Raw genomic sequence first — 21511 nt, forward strand, 5'->3', positions numbered from 1 at the left:
ACCTCCAATGCTTCACCATGGAGACACCAACACAGTGGCATAAATGGTTAGCATGGGTTGAGTACAATTACAACACGTCCTACCACACAGCCATCAAGCGGACACCTTATGAAGTATTATATGGAAGACCAACACCTCCCCTCGTCTATTCTGAACAGGGGAACGCGATAGTTGGAGAAGTAGATTCGTTACTAAAGAACAGAGATGACATGCTCAGACAATTGAAGAAAACATTAGAAGCAACCCAACAACGAATGAAGACCCTAGCAGACTCTATACGACGAGAAGTGAACTTTGAAATTTCAGATTGGGTATACATCAAGCTGAAGCCATACCGCCAAAGCTCTTTACTGGTGCACAAGCATCCCAAATTAGCTCCACGCTACATTGGCCCTTTTCAAATAATCCAAAGGATTGGACCAGTAGCATACAAACTTGACCTACCCCCTGATGTAAGCATACATCCCGTCGTACATGTCTCACAATTGCGAAAAGCCATAAGTACCTTACTGCCAAGATTCACATCACCACCAGTCAGGCTATTCGAGAAGTAACACAAACCAGTGTCGGTTTTGGGGGTCCAGAAGATTGGCACGATCATATTATCACCTAATGATTTTGAAGTACTCATCCAGTGGGAAGACCTACCAATTGAAGATGCAACATGGGAAGGAGGAGCACAAATAGCTGACCAATTCCCGAACTTTCACCTTGAGGACAAGGTGATACTTTGGGGGGAGGGTAATGATAGACCCCCCATATTTAGAAAATATGAAAGAAGAATTAACAAAAAGAATAGGAAGAGGGGTACAAATGTAAATGAGGAAGAGAATATAGGTAGTTAGAGATGGGATCATTATGGGAGGAGGAAGAAATCTATTATTGATCTGTTATTTGTGGGAGACTGATTGAGTATAAAACATGAGGTAAGGGAGAGGGATAGATATAGAAATTTCATCTTTGAATTAAGCTTGTAAGTTGTAGAGGGAGGAAGTCTCGACTTCCTAGGCTATTTTTGAACCAAAACAATGTATATATAACCGAGTTACTATCAATCATAGGTCGATAGAATACTATATTTCTCTGTATTTTTTCATATATATTACTCCTCTTTGTCATTCTAGTGGTGATAGAAGAAACATGTGACTCATGAGATAGTGAAACACTACATCTAATTTATTTTTCTATCTTGCATTCAAACTTAAATCTCATAGTTCTATTTCTTTTTCCTTTTCTAATGAAAAAACATCTTAAAGGTAAACCTTTCACTTTCAAAAACTTCTCAAAGCACACTACTAATTTAGTCATAAGAGAGATAACAATACCTCTCCATCAAAATTTGAAGGCCTCATCTTCAAGGCAAACTTTTCACTTCAAAATACTACTTGAATCACACTACTATTGGCATAGGATAGATAGCAATACCTTCCCAATTTCCATCAAAATTTGCAACGCCTCATTTTGATTGGCTTCAATATTTCCATTTTGAAGAACAAAATTTTTTAGTTCTCACTATTTGTAGGTTTCTTTGATGATAAGAACTTTTTGTGGTATCACATGGAAATGAAAATTATTTGTGTTTTGTTTTTATTTGGAGTTGGAAGGTTAGTTTAGTTTTTTTTTTTTTTTTACCCACCTATTCGTTTATAGGTGAATTTTATTTTCTTTCACAACTTAAAAGGACAAAGTATGTATTAAAAAAAAAAAAAAAAATGTAAGGACAAAAAGAGAACGCAAAAAATCTCCCCTTATTGTCCCTTTTACTATAGTATAGATATTTCTATATATCTATAGATTTGGCATTGATATGAGGAATATCATGTCATAGAAAATCTATAGAAGGTAAAAATATCAGTAATTTGCATCTAACTAATAAGAAATGTAGAGTTATTTAAAAAGGATTGAAGTGCTTATTTGTTAATTTAAATGTTCTTTTATGATTTTTTATATTTATAATTGTAAAAAAAAGTACATCAATTTCGATAATTTTGTCGGAGACTTGATACTCCCATCTAGTCAGAGACGTCGACATCAACATTTAAAACCTTACATTATAGATTTTAAATATTTTACATATTTAAGATGCCAAAATTGAGACAGAAGAAACACTTGACTGAAAAATTATCTAAAAGAAAATACTTTAACGGCTAATGTTCATGCAATTATGGAGTAGAAATTGCTTTGTACCCTTCCTCCTCGAGGAGTTTCGCTATAGAGATGTCTCCAGTCTTCACGATTTTCCCATCCTCCTGAAAAATTAAATGTAGAACTACTCAGTCAGTTACCATTATTGAATTTCAATAGTATATAAGACCCAATTTACTCGAGAAAATTCAGGTCAGTATAACCCAGTTACCAAATTTCACACACAGAAAGCAAAGTAAAAAAATGGTATAAAAACAAGAACCAAGAAGAAACCCATAGTTTTCAGAACAAACTTGAAATATATAACCGAAACTTTAATAGTAAACCCCAATCACTGTATTAACGAATAATCAGTGTGTATCATATCTCTTTTCTTTTCTACCTCAGCATTGATCCTTTATTCCATTTCATTCTGCATATTGTTCTTATCAAAATTCAATTGATTGAATGTTTTCCTAATGTGCAAAATACTTACCATGACATGTATGCGGGAAGGTTCGATAAATTCCAAAAGTCGTAGATAATGAGTAATCATTAACACTGAATTATTTGGTGTCAAAAGCCCGTTCACTGCTTTTGCTACATCACGAAGTGCATCAACATCCAACCCAGAATCTATTTCGTCTAATATAGCCATCTCTGCACCCAAAACCTGCAAAGACATTAACAATTTGAGAAACAATAATAATCTTGATTCTTGTAGATATTAGTCTTACCAAGCCTATGGCAGAACGCACTTCTCTCCCTCCCCTTTTCCAGCCACTTATTAAATAGTCGATGGATTTATGCATTTATGCTTAAAAAATTTGTTTAACATATTTCAGTTTCAAATTTTATTATTTTTTTTTCATATAAATGTATCTATCTAGTATACTAATTGATGCATGTCTTAACCAATATTGGACCTATTTTGATGTAATCATTTAATAAGTTGTTTCAGTTTTCAGTTTGTCTCTTAAAGTTCTGTTACTAACTAGTAGGGTTTAGTCAGCTTGTAACTAACTGGTCGTTAGATCAGTTTGTAACTAACTCTTGCCTATAAAAAAAAACTGAGTCCTTCATTAGGGAATAATAAAAAACTTTCATTCTTGAAGTGCAAACATTGGTGTTACACCAATTTTGGTATCAGAGCCGGAAGGACTGGGATCTGATGGCGGGAAAAAAGCCAATTAACGATAATAACCCCAAGGCTATGGATAAAGAAGCAGCCTCATCTGCTGCCCTATCACCAAGGTCCTTGACAAGATGCATGCAGTCAGTCGAGGAAACCATTGATGATATTTACCGAATGATGGAGAGGATCACTTTGCGATTAGATCAAATGGCGGGCAACGTCAACAATGTAAATCCTCAATCACAAGTCCAAGAAAATCAACCAAGAAACATGCTGCCACCACAAGAAAGACAGAACATAATTGCTCCACAACAGATTCATCCAAGAAACGATCAAGAATTCCCTTTGTTGTTCCAAGAACCTCCAAGACAGCAAGCTTACCCGAGGAGAAACTATGAAAATAGCAATTCTTCCCGTGAAGAAGAAAGAGGAAGAATGGGGCGTCCTCTTCGGGGAAGAGGCAGAGCATTTCATCACTACCAACCAGGTAAACAAAGTGAGTAAAAAGTCAAGCTGGATATACCTACCTTCAATGGAAAAAGAGACATAGAAGGTTTCTTGGAATGGGTAAAAGACGTTGAAGGTTTCTTCCAATAAGTCAACACTCCGGATCACAAGAAGGTTCAGTTAGTAGCATTAAAATTTCGAGGAGCATCAACCTGGTGGGAACAGTTGGAGGTTCACAGATTTTGAAGTGGAAAAAACCCTATCACGAGCTGGGAAAGATTAAAGAGGATGATAAAAGATAGGTTCTTGTCAACAAATTACGAACAAATCTTGCATAATCAGTACCAGAACTTGTGCCAAGGAACAAAAACTGTTGCTGAATATACTGAAGACTTCCATCGCCTGGGAGCTCGAGCAAATTTGCCTGGAAATGAAAATCATTTGATAGCAAGATTTGTGGAGGGCTTGCGAGCAGACATTAAAGAGAAAGTAAAACTCCAAACTTTAGGATTTCTTTCTGATGTCATTTCTTTGGCAGAGACTGTTGAGGAGTTGAATGAGACCCAAACAAAAAGATACTCACAGGGAAACCAATGGGAAACATCTACTAGTGGAATAAAGAACCACCTCAAAAGGGACCTATAGGGAATAATGAAGGGGGCATAGCCAAAAACAGAGAAGACACTCCTGCACTTCTCAAAGATAACAGCAATGAGACTTCTAAGAATAGTACTAACCCCTATGCATGAACAACACTAGGGAAGTGCTTCCGTTGTGGCAAGAACGGACATTTATCTAACAATTGTCCTAGCCGAAGAACAATAGCTATGGCCAAGGATGAAGGTGGTCAAGAAGGTGACGAAGTTTCTGATGAGGGAATTGATCTTTTAGTGCCTGATGAGGGTGATAACCTCTCTTGTGTACTCCAACGGGTTCTTTTAACTCCAAAAACAGAAACACACCCCTAACGACATTCACTATTCAAAACAAGGTGCACAATTAAAGGAAAGGTATGCAATGTCATCATAGACAGCGGAAGTTCAGAGAATAGTCTCCAAAAAGTTGGTCAATGCTCTAAATTTAAAGATGGAACCTCATCCCCATCCTTATAAAGTTGGGTGGATTAAGAAAGGTGGTGAAGCCCAAGTCAACAATGTTTGTTCAGTACAATTTTCCATCGGAGGTAGTTACAAAAACCAGATTGTATGTGACGTTTTAGACATGGATGTATGCCACATTCTCTTGGGTCGTTCTTGGCAATATGACAGACAAGCTATTCACAAGGGACGAGAGAATACTTATGAATTTATGTGGCATGACCAGAAGATTGTTCTCCTACCATTACATAAGCCGGATAATACAACCACCAAGGACACCAAGAGACAACTATTCAGTATTATCACAGGGAAACAATTCATCAGAGAACGTGGAGATGAAATGTGAGGGGTAGTTATCAAAGGAGACATAAGTCACAATAGCGAAGAAAACTTTCCAACACTAGTGATGGATTTAATAAAAAAATTCCCCAGCATTGTGAACCCCAACCAGATTTACCACCATTACGCGATATACAACATCAAATCGATTTCATCCCAGGGGCTTCACTCCCTAATCTTCCTCACTACAAAATGAGCCCGAGCGAGTATAAAATTCTACCTGACCAAGTTCAAGAACTTTTAGAAAAGGGGTGCATTCAACCAAGCATCAGCCCATGCGTCGTGCCAGCCCTTCTTACTCCAAAAAAAGATGGCAGTTGGTGTATGTGTGTAGACAGCCGAGCTATAAACCAAATCACCATAAAATATCGGTTTCCTATACCACAAATTGTTGACTTGTTGGACCAACTAGGAGGTGCTTATATTTTTTCCAAGCTTGATCTCGGCAATGGGTATCACCAAATTTGAATACGGCCGGGTGACGAGTGGAAAACAGCTTTTAAGACCAATGAAGGTTTGTTCGAATGGTTAGTTATGTCACTTGGTCTTTCCAATGCTCCTGGCACATTTATGAGGCTCATGAACAAGGTTTTTCTTCCATTCCTTAATAAATTTGTGGTGATTTACTTTGATGACATACTACTTGTGTTTAGTCATGATTTACAAGAACATTTGCATCACCTACACACTATTTTTTCGACTTCATCTTCAAATCAATTACACACAAAATAATGTGTTTTCTTGTCTACAGAAATTTCATTCTTAGGATTTGTCATTGGTCATAATGAACTTAAAGTGGATCCTCGAAAGATTGAAGCCATTTCGGATTGGCCAACACCATCCAATATAAAACAAATTCAATCTTTTCTAGGTTTAGCTTCATTTTATAGGAAATTTATTTGAAATTTCAGTACCATAGCAGCACTCACTGATTGCCTTAAGAAAAATAACTTCCACTGGGATAAGGAACAGGAAGCTAGTTTCCTACAACTTAAGAAAAATAACTTCCACTTCGTGATTTTAATATACCTTTTCAAGTGGCTGTAGATGCTAGTGGAGTTGGTATAGGGGCAGTCCTATCCCAAAATAACCATCCTATTGAATATTTTAGTGAAAAGCTGAGTGTCTCACGACAGAATTGGAGCACTTATGAACAAGAATTCTATGCATTAGTTAGAGCTTTAAAACAGTGGGAACATTATTTACTGTATAAAGAATTTATTCTTCTAACTGACCATTTTTCCTTGAAGTATTTACAATCTCAGAAACAGGTTAGTAGAATGCATGCGCGATGGTTATCTTTCCTACAAAGATTCGATTTTGTCATTAGACACCAAGCTGGCAAAGATAATAAAGTTGCTGATGCTCTAAGTAGGAAGGCAGAGTAGCTAACTGTCTTAGCTGGAGAAATCACGGGTTTTCATCACCTACCAGAATTATACCCTACGGATATTGATTTTGGAACCATCTGGTTCAACTGCTCCAACCACCTTCATATGGATGATTATCATATATTTGACAACTTCTTACCAAAGGAGAATGTTTATGTATCCCCCACACTTCCCTTCGTGAAACATTTATCAAAGACTTACATTGGGGAGGTCTAGCTGGACACTTTGGTATATCCAAAACTATAGACCTCGTTTCTGTTCGATATTTTTGGCCCCAACTTCGAAAAGATGTACAAAACTTTGTCAAGCGTTGCTATATTTGCCAAACAGCAAAAGGAACATCAATAAATTCCGGGCTTTACACTCCTCTACCCACCCCCACCTCTATTTGGGAGGACCTATCTATGAACTTCCTCCTCGGTCTACCTAAAACACAACGAGCTTATGATTCTGTGATGGTCGTAGTTGACAGGTTTAGCAAGATGTTACATTTCCTACCTTGCAAAAAATCACATGATGCTGTCTATATTGCTAATCTTTTCTTTAGGGAAATCGTCCGATTACATGGAATCCCAAAAACAATTGTATCGGATAGGGATGTCAAATTCCTTAGCCATTTTTGGAAGACTCTTTGGCGAAAATTCAACACCTCACTCAAATATAGCACCATAAGTCATCCCCAAACAGACGGATAAACAGAGGTTCTATTGGGTAATCTAATTCGATGCTTATGTGGAGACCATCCCAAATAGTGGGACCTTGTTCTTGCTCAAATTGAATTCGCCTTCAATTTCATGAAAAACTGATCTACAGGGAAGTGTCCCTTCGAAATAGTGTACACAAAACTCCCTTTTTTAACTGTTGATCTTGCTAAACTTGCATCTTCCATTGATCTCAGCAGCGAAGCCGAGGAGATGGCAGAAAGGATTGTCCATCTACACCAAGAAGTTCAGACCAACATTGGAAAAGCTAATTCTTCATACAAAAGAGCAGTAGACCAGCATAGACATCTTCAAACATTTTGTGAGGGAGACTTAGTGATGGTACATCTAAGGAAAAGTAGATTTCCGGCTGGCACATATAACAAGCTAAAGAACAGAAAGTTAGGTCCTTTCAAAGTTCTCAAGGCTTTTGGATCCAATGCCTATCGTTTAAACTTACCACCTGATTTACACATCACCCCCTTTTTAATGTAGCATATTTACATCCATACCATGCTCCTAACGACTTTCGATTAGCTACCTAACAATTATATTGGACATGATAAGGGTGTTATGGGGGTGTCAACCTAGTTGAGATATTCGGATGCACCTCCCAATCCTTTAAGATTTTCTTTTTGTATCTTTTTATTTCTCATACTTTTATCCTTAGAACTCGAGGACGAGTTCCTTTTAAGTGGGGAGGAATTGATGTAATCATTTAATAAGTTGTTTTCAGTTTTCAGTTTGTCTTTTAAAATTCTGTTACTAACTAGTAGGGTTTAGGTCAGCTTGTAACTAACTGGTGGTTAGATCAGTTTGTAACTAACTCTTGCCTATAAAAAAAGGCCGAGTCCTTCATTAGGGAATAATAAAAAACTTTCATTTTTGAAGTGCAAACATTGGTGTTACACCATATTTTGACTAGTGTTCAGCACATTTATTGTATAAACAAGTGCCTGATATGAACAAACAACTGTCAGAGTGTGCAAGTGTTCGACATCTATCAAGTGGGGCCATTGCTCATGTTCGTCCTAGTGTTGGACGTGATCTAATACCAAATGTTAAGTATCCGAACTCCCTTCACACAGAAAATATACAAACACTTCCGAAAGGACACCCAAACACCACCAAAACAGGGGATATCAGCCTCCCTGCATTCTACTATTATATATCAACAAGAAACATAGGAGTTCAACAATCACAAGCCAAAATATCCCAAGAACAAGGAAAAGAACCAATTGGCTATTCGAGAGAGCTGTCTCTCCTTCCGATGAGCTCTGACCCCCCAAAACCTTCCTCACCCAAATGCCATCAACAAAAATTCACGGTGGCCTCCATGGGTTCTAAAAGTAGTGTTAGAAACGTCTACCTCCTTCATCTTGATCTTGGTGGTACCGGATCTCAACTCAAGCTTTGAATAAATAGTGGAACCATGAAGTTCGTCCAAAAGTTCCTCTACACCAGCATTGGGAATTTATTCGGAATAGTAGTGCTATTCAAACATTTGTAATCTACGCAAAACCTCCATCAACCATCTTTCTTCTTAACTAACAAGGGCCGGAGAATGCGCTATTATTGCTTGCCTTAATGATTCCAAAAGCAAGCATATCCCTGAGTAATCTTTCAATCTCTTCCTCTTGAACTTGTGCATATTTATAGGGCCTTCTTGACGGTCCTTCAAGGTGATTCGATGGTCTACATTTCGCCTTGGAGGAAATTTGATGGCCATTTGAAAGATCGCTTTAAATTCTTCTATCAATCTTCGTATAATATCGCGAACTTCGCACCGGGGGGGCCTCAGTTTCCATTCCTCCATAATCCCTTACCTCATCAATCTGTAAATTTTGAAATTCAATTAAAAATCCTTGATCATCATCCTCCCACTTTTTTGTCAGCATTTTCAAAGACACTTCCGCTTTCATCAGAGAACAGCCCCCCATTCAGCATCACTTAATTCTCCCATTTTGTAAAGGTCACGGTCAAGAAGGGCCAATCAACTCCCATATATCCCATCGTATGTAACCATTGAAGTCGCAAAATTACATTGACATTTCCCCCAACTCTAAGGGTAGGAAATCATCCTTCACCGTGATAGTGGGCAAAATGATAATGACTGCCTTACGTACCCCCTTTCCTCTCAGAGTTGTTCCATTACCAATGAGCACTCCATAATTCGTGGTTTCTGTCTGAGGCAATTTCAACTCATCAACTACATTCTGATGCATGAAGTTATGTGTGGCTACGCATTCCACCATCACTATGACTACCCTTCCTTTAATAGTCCATTTTACCTTCATGGTACCCAAAGCTAAAAATACCAATACCAAACGTAGGGCTAACTCCACTTTTTATCTTCTACTCCTGGGTTGTGTTCTTCTACTTCATGTAGGCTCTTGCTCAGCACCTTCAAAATCATAATCCTCATTGGCTATGATTAGCATAAGTTCCCTATCTCATTTTCCTTGCAACGGTAGCCAACAAAAAATTTCTCGTCACATCGGAAGCAAAGGCCCTTTTCTCGCCTCGCTTGGAACTCCCCATCGGACGGTGGATTTTTCTTCACCACTCCTCCTTTCTCCAGTAACATACGGGTCTCATTGTTATTGCTTTCACTTCAAAATTGCAGTTTGTTGTTTTCAAATTTCCAAGATTGATACCCTTAATATTTCTCCCTAAGGCCGATTTTAAGACTTGGGCCTCCTATTTTCATTTCATCAACAAACCAATTGGGCTTCCCTGCCCTTATAATTTCATCCAGGCCCACTAGTCTTTGAGCTACTTTGATCGTCTGGTGAAGAAGTATGTTCAAGAAAATCGTTTCAAGTATGTCTTCTGCTACCTCTGGTAACGGCCCTGACGCTATTTCAAATCTCATCGATAATCTGCAACAGTCGTTTCCATTTTCAGGTTCCACAACCTCGAGAGCAAAGTCCCTTCTAACAATATCCTGAAATGGTCTTGGACGTGTCTTTAAAATTATTCCAGCTTACAAAATTCTGCTGGCTATTTGCCTACTGGTACCAGTCCACTTTGTCTCGACCAAAGCTAATAACCAAAACTTTGAACTTCTCTGCATCCAAGAGTTCATGAGTCTCAAAGTATCTTTCATGCGAATAGATCCACGTGTCCGAGCTTTCACCATTAAACACAGGCAATTCGACGTTCTTATACCTTCCTCTACCCAAGCTTGCTACTATTTTTCTCGTCTGAGAAGATTCTCCCTCACCTTCGCCATTTATTTTTTCATATTGGAGTTCTCGATCGATAAGGTACTTCTTTTCCTTTTCCGATCGACATTTCCATCACATCACCCACGAGTTTCTCAATATTCTTCCTGATACTCAGGAGCAGTTCCTTGATACTCAACATCTCTTTCTTGGTCCCATCCATCCTTTCTTCCAACTGTTTTTGAGCCATTGCTCGTGTTCATCCAATGTTGAACGTACTTTGATACCAAATGTTAAGGGCATGTTTAGTTGGCAGTCTAGATTCTATTTCATGTTTTCAGATTCACTAAGTTCAACAAATATGTGTTTGGCAAACAACCTAGATTTTATTTATGAAAACTGTTTTCGGTTATGTGATTCAAACCGTGCAAATTCTGGAAGGGAAAAAAACATTTTTATGTTTTCATTATATCTAGGTTTTGAATTTTATAACTTAAGTACAGACTTATATTAAATAAAGATAAAACTATTTAGAAATACAATATGCCATGATATAAATTCAATTTATTTTTTCAATTAAAATATGTATTATGTAATGTATTGTAAATTATATACTATTACAAAACAACAACAAAAATTAACATAAAGCGTGCTTATAAATGAGTTAATAATAGTTTATGGTTAACTAATATTTAATGAGTAACTACGGTTCATTTTAAAATTTATAAATACAGTAATAAATACTCTTTAAACAATTATTTAAATTATAATCCAAATTCTACTACCAAACACATGTCTAAAAACACAAAATACAACTTTGTTTTCATTAAATCCCTTGTTTTCAAATTTCTATTTCAGATTTCCGACTAAGCAGGCCCAAGTATCTGAACTCCCTGCACAACAGAAAATACACAAACACTTCCAAAAGGGCACCCCTTTTTTTACTGCCACTATGCTTTTGCTTGCTGGAAGACTCTTATCAATCTTCCACCTAAATTGGATTTTCAACAACTCCTTCAAAAACAATATTCCTCAAGTCTTATGGAGTCTATTTGAAGCCTATGACACAAATGTTACGGATTAATGCAGTGAAAGCATTGCTAACTGAAATTTGGTTTGAAAGAAACCAAAGAGTTGTCCATGAAAAAATCCGTCAGTGGCCAAACCTCTTTGAAGCTGTAAGACTCATAAGACTCAATGCTTCTCTGGTGTTCTGTATCTAAGTCTTGCAATTTTCACCATTCAGGATTTTTGCTTGAACCGGGAGCTTTTATTATTTCTAGTTGATCTTTCGCTTCGCATTGTAATGATAATGCTAACTGTGCTATTGCTGTTTTTTCTTGTTTATTTATTGCTTGTTTCGTTGTATTTTGAGCATTAGTCTCTTCCTATTATATCAATGAAAAGTTTTGTTTCCTTTAAGAGAGCCGTCTCTCCTCCCGATGAGCTATCCCTCCCAAAACATTCCCACCCCCACACTTAATCCCAAAACCCTACAAAAGCCCTTCAGCTGGTCCCCACACGTCTCATAATCTTCAGCTGGTCCCCCCTCACTTTCTGCTAACCGAATCTCTTCTTACCCCTCTTTCTTTCATGCACTTACATAATAGGCGGTCTCACAAAATATGAATCTTCCCCTTTGGTATGAAGCATATTATCATTCTAATAAAAGCATAACAAGCTTAATTCTTGGAGGATTACTCTTTGAGACTACTTAGGCTACCTCAAAATTCCTTGTGAATTCATGAAGTAATTGCACACATCTCAAGACCACAAGCTTCAATAAGTGAAGCAAATTTGCCAGGCACGGATGGGGGAGGAGAATGAGGAATGGCATTATCACTTTTTTGGAATAATGACACATTGACACTCGGATCATCACCGAAAGAATCTTCCACGCCAGTATTATCAATATTACTCTCCATAGACAATGACAAATTCCACACCAACTAACTTCAGATGCAGCATCAGGATCATCAACAATCATAATAATAAATACACAAATAATATGTACTATGTCACTCGGTATACTTATATGAGGAACATTAGTCCAGTCAAAATAAAGAAGGCAATGCCGAGACAGCATCAGAAAGTAGGAAAAAATAGTAAACTTACCGCAAGTTGTAAGATCTCATTACGCTTTCTTTCTCCACCACTAAACCCTTCATTGACATTTCGATTGAGAAAATCCGTTTTCATGTTCACAAGATCAAGTTTGGGGAAGATGTATGCATAAAACTGGAGCAATAATGAAGAAGTGAATCAACTAGCCAAAAGTTTAAATTACTAAATAATTACAATTTACAAGAGGTAGAGTAATCAATGTGAAACTAGATACTCCAATAAAGAATGAATCGAAATGAAAAGTGATACACTGATACTTGATTTCAATGAATCTAAACAGGAATTTGGAATTTGAATGAACAAAAGGTCATTATTCAAGATACATTGCCAGATTTTTTTTTATTCTTCTAGTCAGAGACACATGCACTGATACGAATAAAAATTTGTGTTATAATATATATTATTTTGTCTAGTTGTCTTTTATTGTAATGGCACTTTCCTTTAAATTAAGGTTCTCTTGTGTACCTATATTTATGTTTCTCTATCTTCAAATACAATGAATCATATCTAAATATTGAATGCATGGTATTATAGACACCTTTAGGATTTTAGGATTTTCTTTTAGCGGTTAGGGTTTTGTGAGGCTCCCAATTCGTTATACTTGTGCGAATAGGGGTAATATGGGAAATGAACAAGGGAAAATTGGATAGGACAATAGAATATGGTTAGTTGCAGGTGGGGACCAGGGAAAAGGATTTTGTAGGGGCTTTGGTCATCAGAGTGGATTGTAGAAAATTTTGGCAAAGGTTGAAGCTGAGGAGAGTATTTTCAACTCTCTCAAATGTGTTGGAGCGTTTTCTTTATTGTTCTCTCCTTGGTTGATCTGTGAATTCTAGAGACCTTTTTGGTTGATAATGTCATTGTTGTGTTATCGTAATAATAAAACAAGGAGTGTTCCCTATGATATTATTTCTTGTTGGGGTTTCCTATTTGCAGGTGGAGGAGATAACTAACACTTCACTGTCAATTTTTTTTTAAAAAAGGAAACAAATCTCTTCATTAAGATAATGAAAGATGTTACAATATAATTACGAGGATACAAAAGCGATATAAAAGGATCAGTAAGTGCACCCGGACATCTCAACTAGGTTGACACTAACACTTCACTGTCAATTGGGGCTAGGGTTTGAAGTTTGGGTCACCATCTTAGAGTGGCCATGTGCCAACACCATCAACCTTAGGAGGAATGTTGCAATCAGAAGAGATGATTAGCCATTGTTGTTTGACAAAAACAACCACACATGAGGCATACACACTGCCAAGGACTTTTTCTTCTGTTGCCAAGCCCCAACATGTGGGGTGTCAAAATCGTGCTTTGCCGCATGGGTTTGTCTCAAGTTGTATTTTTTGACCCATCTATCTACTTGGTTATGTCAAAACCTAATTGAGTGTGAGGATAATTGGAGAATAGTAAGGTTTTGATTTGGTTTTTTTTATTTCTTCTCAATTCTATTTTGCTTTTCCCTACAAGTATATTGTCAGTTTGTGTGTTCCCAATGGATGAGATGAAACCTATGTTGATATCTAAAGGTCTTGGAGAACAATGGCCAGAGAGGGGAACAAAAACCACACAAACGTGATGAACGCCCTCAATGCTTGATTAATGCAAAGCTAGAGGTCCTTCTACAATGCACTTATCAACTTGTGCTTCCAATTCTTCCTCAAGTTGTGCATCATGCTCTTCACATTTTTCTTCCGAATCAAGTATTTCATTTCTTATCGCCATGATTTTTTTATTGACACAATCTTTGCTCATATGTCCAAATCCCTTGCACTTCCAACATTGAATTGAGCTAAACTTCTACCTCACCTCCTTTGAAGCTTCGTTCTTTTTAGTATTGGAGTTCTCGGCCTCCCCTCTCATGGCAGCCCCAAACTTCCCTTTTTGTTATCTCAATTCCAAGCATAAAAATTTGAAAAGATATTAGCTTTAGATGTATACCTCTTTGAATGCTCATTTTCATGTTCAATTGTGATAGCATAATGATACATGTCTTCCAAGTAAGGTGGGATTTCAATCCACAGGATGAGCAATTTCTTGATTCAAACCTCCAAGGAATCTAGACACGGTGTCTTCCTCATCTTCTCGAATTTGTGCTCTTTCCATCAAGGTCTCCATCTCTTAATAATATTTAGCCACACTTTTTGTTCCCTGCCTCAAAGCTTGCAATTTAGCTTTCAAATCTCTTTCATGATGTCTTGAACATACCTCCTTCCCATGGTCTCCTTACGTTCTTCCCAAGTTTCTATTGGATCTTCCTCTTTCCTTCTTCTTTCGAACTTATGATGTTGATACCAATCTTCTACATGGTTGGTGAATTCAGCAATGACAAGTCTCCTCTTCTTTTTCTCACTGTATGTGTTGCAATCAAACACATGTTCTATCTTCCTTTCCCATTGCAAATATGCATCAGCATCCGCCGTTCCACTAAATGGTGGAATTTTGAGCTTAACTCCGTTGTCCCTATCTTCTTGAATTCTTTCTCCTCTTCTAAGTTGCATAACATTGGCATTATTATTTCTTCCTCTTCCTCTCGCATTTCCTCTTCCTCCAACTCGCCTTTCTTGTTCATTGAAATCAAACATACCTTCATCTTCTTGTGAGGCTCATTCTACTCTTTCTTGTTGTGCCCTCCTTTCTTGTATATCTCCCCTCCTCATTTCCATCATCTCTTGAATTGCTTTAAGACTAGCCATATTAGGATCTTGTATTTGTGGTACTTTTTCATCACCTTGTGACATTTTGAAGTTAGTAGCATGGATCTCACCACACTTCTCACCAATTTTACTCCAAGAAACTTGTTTATCACTCAAGTGTAGACTTTTTGTACCGGGTCAAAGACCCAAAAGTTGGGTTAAATTTTTGGTGTAATCTTACTAAAGCTTGATGTAACCGTTTCAAATTATCAACTCTCACAAACTAAGACAAGAATAACTCGAACTAGGATCAATAACTAAAAAAAAAAATTGAACAAATTAAAATCTAAGGACAAGAACATTTCATGTGCCTTAGATCTTTGAACACTTCTTTTTTTTCTTTTTTTACTACTTTTTTTGCTGAATTTTCTTTCTTTCTTTTTTGATCCAAAAGCAAATTAGACGAAGATTTCAAGACAAGTTTTTTTCTTTGTCCATGCAAGCTTACGCCACCTCGACTAATCTCACAGGACATCCCCATCTGAAGCTACAACTTTTGGGTGTCAAAGAAACTCGTAGGAAATTAATTCCTAGGTAAGTGGCCACCATGGATTGAACCCTTGACCTCTTAGCCATCTATTGAGACTATGTTCAAGTCGAGTTATAGTATGTCTTGTATTACAAGATGTAGGCAGATGCTTGAAAAAAATGAGAAACGAAAGACAGATAGAAACAAAGTAAAGATATTTCACCTCTAGAACTGGCCAAGGATGTTGACCAATGCTCTGATACCAAATGATAAGTGCCCTCAATGCTTGATTAATGCAAAGCTAGAGGTCCTTCTAGGATCCATGCAAATGCCAAAAAATAAAGCTAACTTAACGATTGTTTCCAACCAAGAGCTTAGTTAGAAACTTAGAAGGATGAATCGCTCTTAGATTGAACCTAGAATCTATGATGGTCACTCCTAGATCCTAAGACAACTCACTCCAGAGTTAGCTTGATCAAGACTATCTAAAGCATGATCTGAAAGGAACAAAAACAAAAACAAAAAAAGGAAAAAAAAAAAACAAACAAACCAACCAACCAAAGGGGTTGAATAAACACAAGTTTAAATATCATTATTCTGAGTTTTGAAAAGCATTACAAGCCATCATAAAGGGCAAAAGGTCGTGCAAAGGTCTAAGAACTCAAAAGTCTTTCAAATACAATTAAATGCATATTGTAGAAAATAAGACCTAAGAAACTAAAACCTGATTGCATACTAATTAATAAGTCGAAATGCAAAACTAAAAATGTAGAAAGTCTTTGAATTGTCTTAAATAACTATTCTAGAAGACAATGTGCACATTGGACAAGGTTTGACATCATGAATTCCAACACAGTGCACACTTTACAGCATTTTCTTCATAAAATTTGCACACTTTTTTTTGTCCTCCGTGACATCTTCCAAACTAAGAGACTTCTCTCGTGCCATCTTCACTTCATTCTCTTCTTGACTCATCGAACTAACATTATACATAAATTTTGGCTCAAAATTATTTCTCTTCTTGTGTATTAGCTAGCTTTTGAAGATGCATTGTGAATGCCTCTTGAATCTTCTTTGTCTTGCTCCTTGTAGTTGCTCCTTCAAGTACATGCAATGGATCAATGGTTGGATTCACATCAAAACGTAGGTTGATTGATTGCATGATGCCTATCAGCATAATCACACATGGGTATTCAAACATATCTTGCTAACTTTTATTAATTTTAATAAAAGCAAAATTTCGTTGTTTGTTTTGTACTCTTTGTGGGCTTCTGCACCTCTTTTTGTGTAATCTTGAGGTAGGAAGTTTAAGGTCTATTTCTTGAGATCTTTCTTGTATTTCTTGCGAGGTTTCTTGGATCTTTGTGACTGTTTCTTGGGTGGTCTTTGTTAAGTTCTTTAGGCTTGGTTAAATGTTGCTTTACTGTAGTTAAAGTTTAGATCTTAGGATTTGACAGTTTGGTTTGCTATTGCTTGGTAAAAGGCTGCTGTCCAGCCAACAAATATGTATATTCACAAGCTGTTTCGATGGAATTCAATAATAAGAAATTTCTCCGAGAATTGGTTTACACCAAACCACCTAAATTTTCATTAATCTAAAGGAAGTTCGTATAGCATGAAGGAAAAAAGAAACAACATTTCACTAAATGGCAGATGCAAGAGTAATTTATATGTGAATTCTTACTCCATAAGTACGTACACATTTAACTGAGAATGGATAAAGCAAGAAACGGGTGCTTCCATTGAAAATGCATACCTCAATTGGCCCCAGCTCTGCCAGACCAAGTTTCCTTCTTCGTGCATTGTAAGCCATATTTAGAAAGTCAATATTGCTGACACCTGGAATCTCAACCGGGGACTGAAAACTCATAAATAGCCCTGCAAGCGACCTTTCTTCTGGTTCCATTTCAAGCAAGTCACTTCCTTTAAACAGAATACTACCGCCTGTAACCTCATAATCTGGGTGCCCAACAAGTACCTTAATCCACAAAGCATCGCCTAAATTTAGTGGATAAAACAAAAGAATCCAATCTCCAAGCAGATAACAATAACAGTGAGGCTATTATAACGCATTTCAATTTTCGATGACTAAGATAATTATAATGTGTGTGATGGCAGCTGTTTTTTTTCCATACCATATACGCCTCATTCCCTCTTCTCTTTCCTTTGTCTACGAAAAATTCAATCTAGGACAGCTTTAGATTCTAAACGTAGTCGTTTCCAGCGCAGCAAAATTGGAGGAGCTTCATAAATTTTATATATATATTTAAAGGAACAATGCTTTTTATTGGTATAATGAAGAGAGACTGATGCTCACAATACAAGATATGATTAATAAAATTAAAATACTTTTTGGAAAAAAAGAGGAAACAATATCCTGTATAGAATAATCAGCAAAAAAAAACTTGGATTGAGAACACCATGAAGAAGCTAGAAGACGAGCAGAACCAAAACGATCATAACAGATATGTCATGAAAAACACTCTGGTTAAACTGCAACTGACCATAGTAATTGGGCTTTGGATGATAACAATGTGGTATCAAGGCTTTAACTTTCATTTGACCCTAGTAATTGAGCTTCATGCACTATACTATACTAAATAATTAAAATTAGCTGTAAAAAAATCCATTCCAAGCACAAATTGAAGCAAAGGAAGAGAATAACTTCTAAGCTCAAAGCTCATTACTTGTAAGGAACGCGAGAAATCTTTTCTTTTCTTTTTTTTTTTTTTAATGAGAATTAGGGAACTGAACACAAATGATACTGACCTTTGCAAATGTGCTCTTTCCAGAACCATTCTTTCCCATGATGGCGTGAACCTACTAGGGTCAGAAAAAATAATTCCAAATCATATAATGAACAAAAATTCATTGAACAATTCAAAACCTTGTGAGAATCCACTCCTGAAATAATTCTGGAGATTAATTTGAGCTAACCTCTCCTTCGTAAACAACAAGGTTAACACCCTTGAGAATCTCCTGCTTGGATTCTGCAATTACAGCAGTTAAATCTTTGACTTCCAGCAAAAGACTCTTCTGACTGCCAGAGAAACTCGTAGATGGAGAATTGACTGCGGAGAGAGAAGCTGTTGCAATTCGAACTGACCGGCGACGATTGGAATGGAAAGGGAGGGGGGAAAAGGTGGGCATCATGGATAAAGTAGAATTAGATGGCAAATATCGAACCAGAGGAGAAGTGGATGTGGTAGAGGATGAAGAGCAGTATGCCATTGACATCGCCATTGTGAAAGCTGAGCAGTATGCCATTCGGCGCTCAATCTCGCTCTTCGGCGAGCAGTCTGATTGGAAGGTTGGAAGACTCCGGCGAGCGGTCTGGTCTGATCGGATTTGGTCTGGTCGTATGTCGGATGAAGAAAGGCTTAGAGAAGAAGGGCGCGGAGGTTGCAGCAGCCGCGTGTACTCCACTATTGTTATTGAGGGGTTGTTTGGCCCCAACTTGGGTTAGGTTGGATGGGTAAAAAAAACTCACGTACCATTCGATTCACATGTTTATTATCTCGTTATTAGTGTTAAACTCTCTCAATTACTCTTCTCTTATAATAATTACTTAACTAACTCCACGCGTCAAACGTCTCTGAATAATCTTTTGATTTAAATCATATTTTAATTCTCAAACTTTAAAAATAATCACTTTTAAAAATGTTTACTTTGATCCTCGCTTCTATTAACTTTTAAATAGAATAGTGAGATGATTTATATTTTTTTTAATGATTAGGTTGTTAGTCAACTCTAAACAATCTAGGATTTCGATTTTGAATTAGATGGAAAAATAATTTTCCATAAGAAATTTCAAAAGTTATTGTGCAAATGTTCCTCAAAGAGTTAATAGAATCTTAACAATAAAGATCAAAATAAAACACTTTTTAAAAATTCAAGGATTAAAATTGATATTTTTAAAAATTTAGAAATCAAAGTAGACGAAGATTCAAAGTTAATGACCTAAAAGAGTATTTGAACTTAATCTTTTTATAAACAAAATGAACAACTACACGTTGTCCATTGAAACTTTGGAGAGGTGGTTAGAGGTGCAATACAACTTGGGCCTGCTAAAGCCCATCCATCTTGATCTTGTTGGAGTTGCATGGCCCAAGTGTAGAAAGGCTTTGTACAACATATGTTGCAAATGGGCTAGGCCTCTAGGAAATACCTAGACCCAGGGTTGGCCAAAGCCCATTGGACAATATATAAATCAGGCCCGCACAAAAATGATTCGTTTTTATGGGCCCATGGGCCCAACTTATCTTGCCCAAACATTAACGAAAATTACGAAGATAGCCGACTATGTTATTAAATTTTACCCGAGAGAGAGAGGATTTAAACAGTAATATTTCCACACGCATGGGAAAGATGACAGAAGTCAGATCGCACGTGGGACCTCATTGCCACATCATTGTTATAATAATAACTCCAACAACCAACCATACAAATCTCAGTTAAAAAAAACAAACAAGAGAAACTATAAAATCATTGCACTGCATATTTATCTAGTTAAATATATATATATATATATATATATATATTTAATGGGACCATGATAATTTATTGATGTGTCACATGTCTTTAACTAAAATTATCATCTTAGTCCCTATAATTAGACCATTTCCAATTTCCATTCAAAATTATAAAAAGCTGTTTAAAAAAATTGTAAAAATCTTATATTGAGTTGTTTTAGTTTGGGCTTATTTTCCATTCGTTCAAAGAACTAAAAAAAAAAAAAAGGATATTATTGTTTTGAGTTATATAAATGTTAATTAAACAATAATATATTTGTGGAATGGGAATTCGAACTTCAAAATTCTTTTTGGATAGTATGAATTACTCTTAATCAATATATATACACAATAATCTTCACTTGTTTTTATATCCACTCACAAATTAATTATAATTTCTCTAATTTAAATCAATTTTAAACCTATAATGCATAATCAACTAACAAGATAATACAAACATATAAAGTAAAAGAACCTCATTACAACATGAACAAGTTACACGAAATTCGAATATAGTATAAGTGCCATAAATTGAAACATTTGAGTTAACAAAATTGAAACTAATTAATTTAAATAAGTAAATTGAACCAATTAAAGTCCTAAATTCAATTTATTTATAAGACGAATCGTTATGAAAAATCAATTCAATCAATGTATATTTCAACTCACTCAAGACCTCTAACATAGAAATAAGAAAATCTAAGTTGAGAGAAAGAAGCTTTCCTTTTATCACCTCGATGGAACTCAACTTTCCTTAAGTTGGCTTAATTTGAAGAGAAAAATTATTAGATAATTAGTATAGTTTGGTTGTTGGCTTAATAAATTAGTATTTTATAATTAAATAGTTAATTATCTTATTTTCTTATAAGTTTATGAAATAAATAGTCTATTCACAGTTGTAATAAGAAACTTTTTGAAATATCGTTATTGAAAGGATGAATTTTTCTTATTTGACCATAGATTTAGACCGATGCCTATATATATATATAACCTTAAATAATATCATGGATAAATATAGAAGTTTAGTTTCAATAAATTAAAAAAAAAAAAAAATGAAATCCTTAGTCAAAGCAAAACGAGGATAGAAAAAGGGGGAATATAAAAAAGAAAAAGGTAAAGATAGTAATAATAATTATAATGTGAATAGAAAAGGAAGAAGAAGAAGTAGGGAAGAGGAGAAGATTGTGGCCGACACAACTTGTTTGTATGTAAAACAAAAGGACCTCTCGATCCCACTTCTCTTTTAAAAGCATATATTATATATAATTGAGAGAAGCCCAACTTTCCAAAATAATAATAATCATCATTA

The 21511-nt window shown here is 36.1% G+C and overlaps 1 protein-coding gene across 1 annotated transcript; it reads right to left on the minus strand.

The window, feature by feature from the left end:
* Positions 1 to 1913: 1913 nt before the first annotated feature.
* NAP7 (non-intrinsic ABC protein 7) lies at positions 1914 to 19140 on the minus strand. Its single transcript, XM_039024183.2, has 6 exons — positions 18629 to 19140; positions 18461 to 18511; positions 17448 to 17669; positions 12517 to 12639; positions 2621 to 2797; positions 1914 to 2249 (listed from the first exon to the last, which is right to left on the minus strand). Exons 1-6 carry the CDS (start codon positions 18956 to 18958, stop codon positions 2163 to 2165), a joined length of 990 nt encoding a protein of 329 aa, XP_038880111.1. The 5' UTR covers positions 18959 to 19140; the 3' UTR covers positions 1914 to 2162.
* Positions 19141 to 21511: the final 2371 nt, after the last annotated feature.

This window comes from Benincasa hispida, chromosome 2 (genome assembly GCF_027475165.1).
Source record: "Benincasa hispida cultivar pf3 chromosome 2, pf3_genome.v1.1, whole genome shotgun sequence".
NCBI classification, from domain to species: domain Eukaryota; kingdom Viridiplantae; phylum Streptophyta; class Magnoliopsida; order Cucurbitales; family Cucurbitaceae; genus Benincasa; species Benincasa hispida.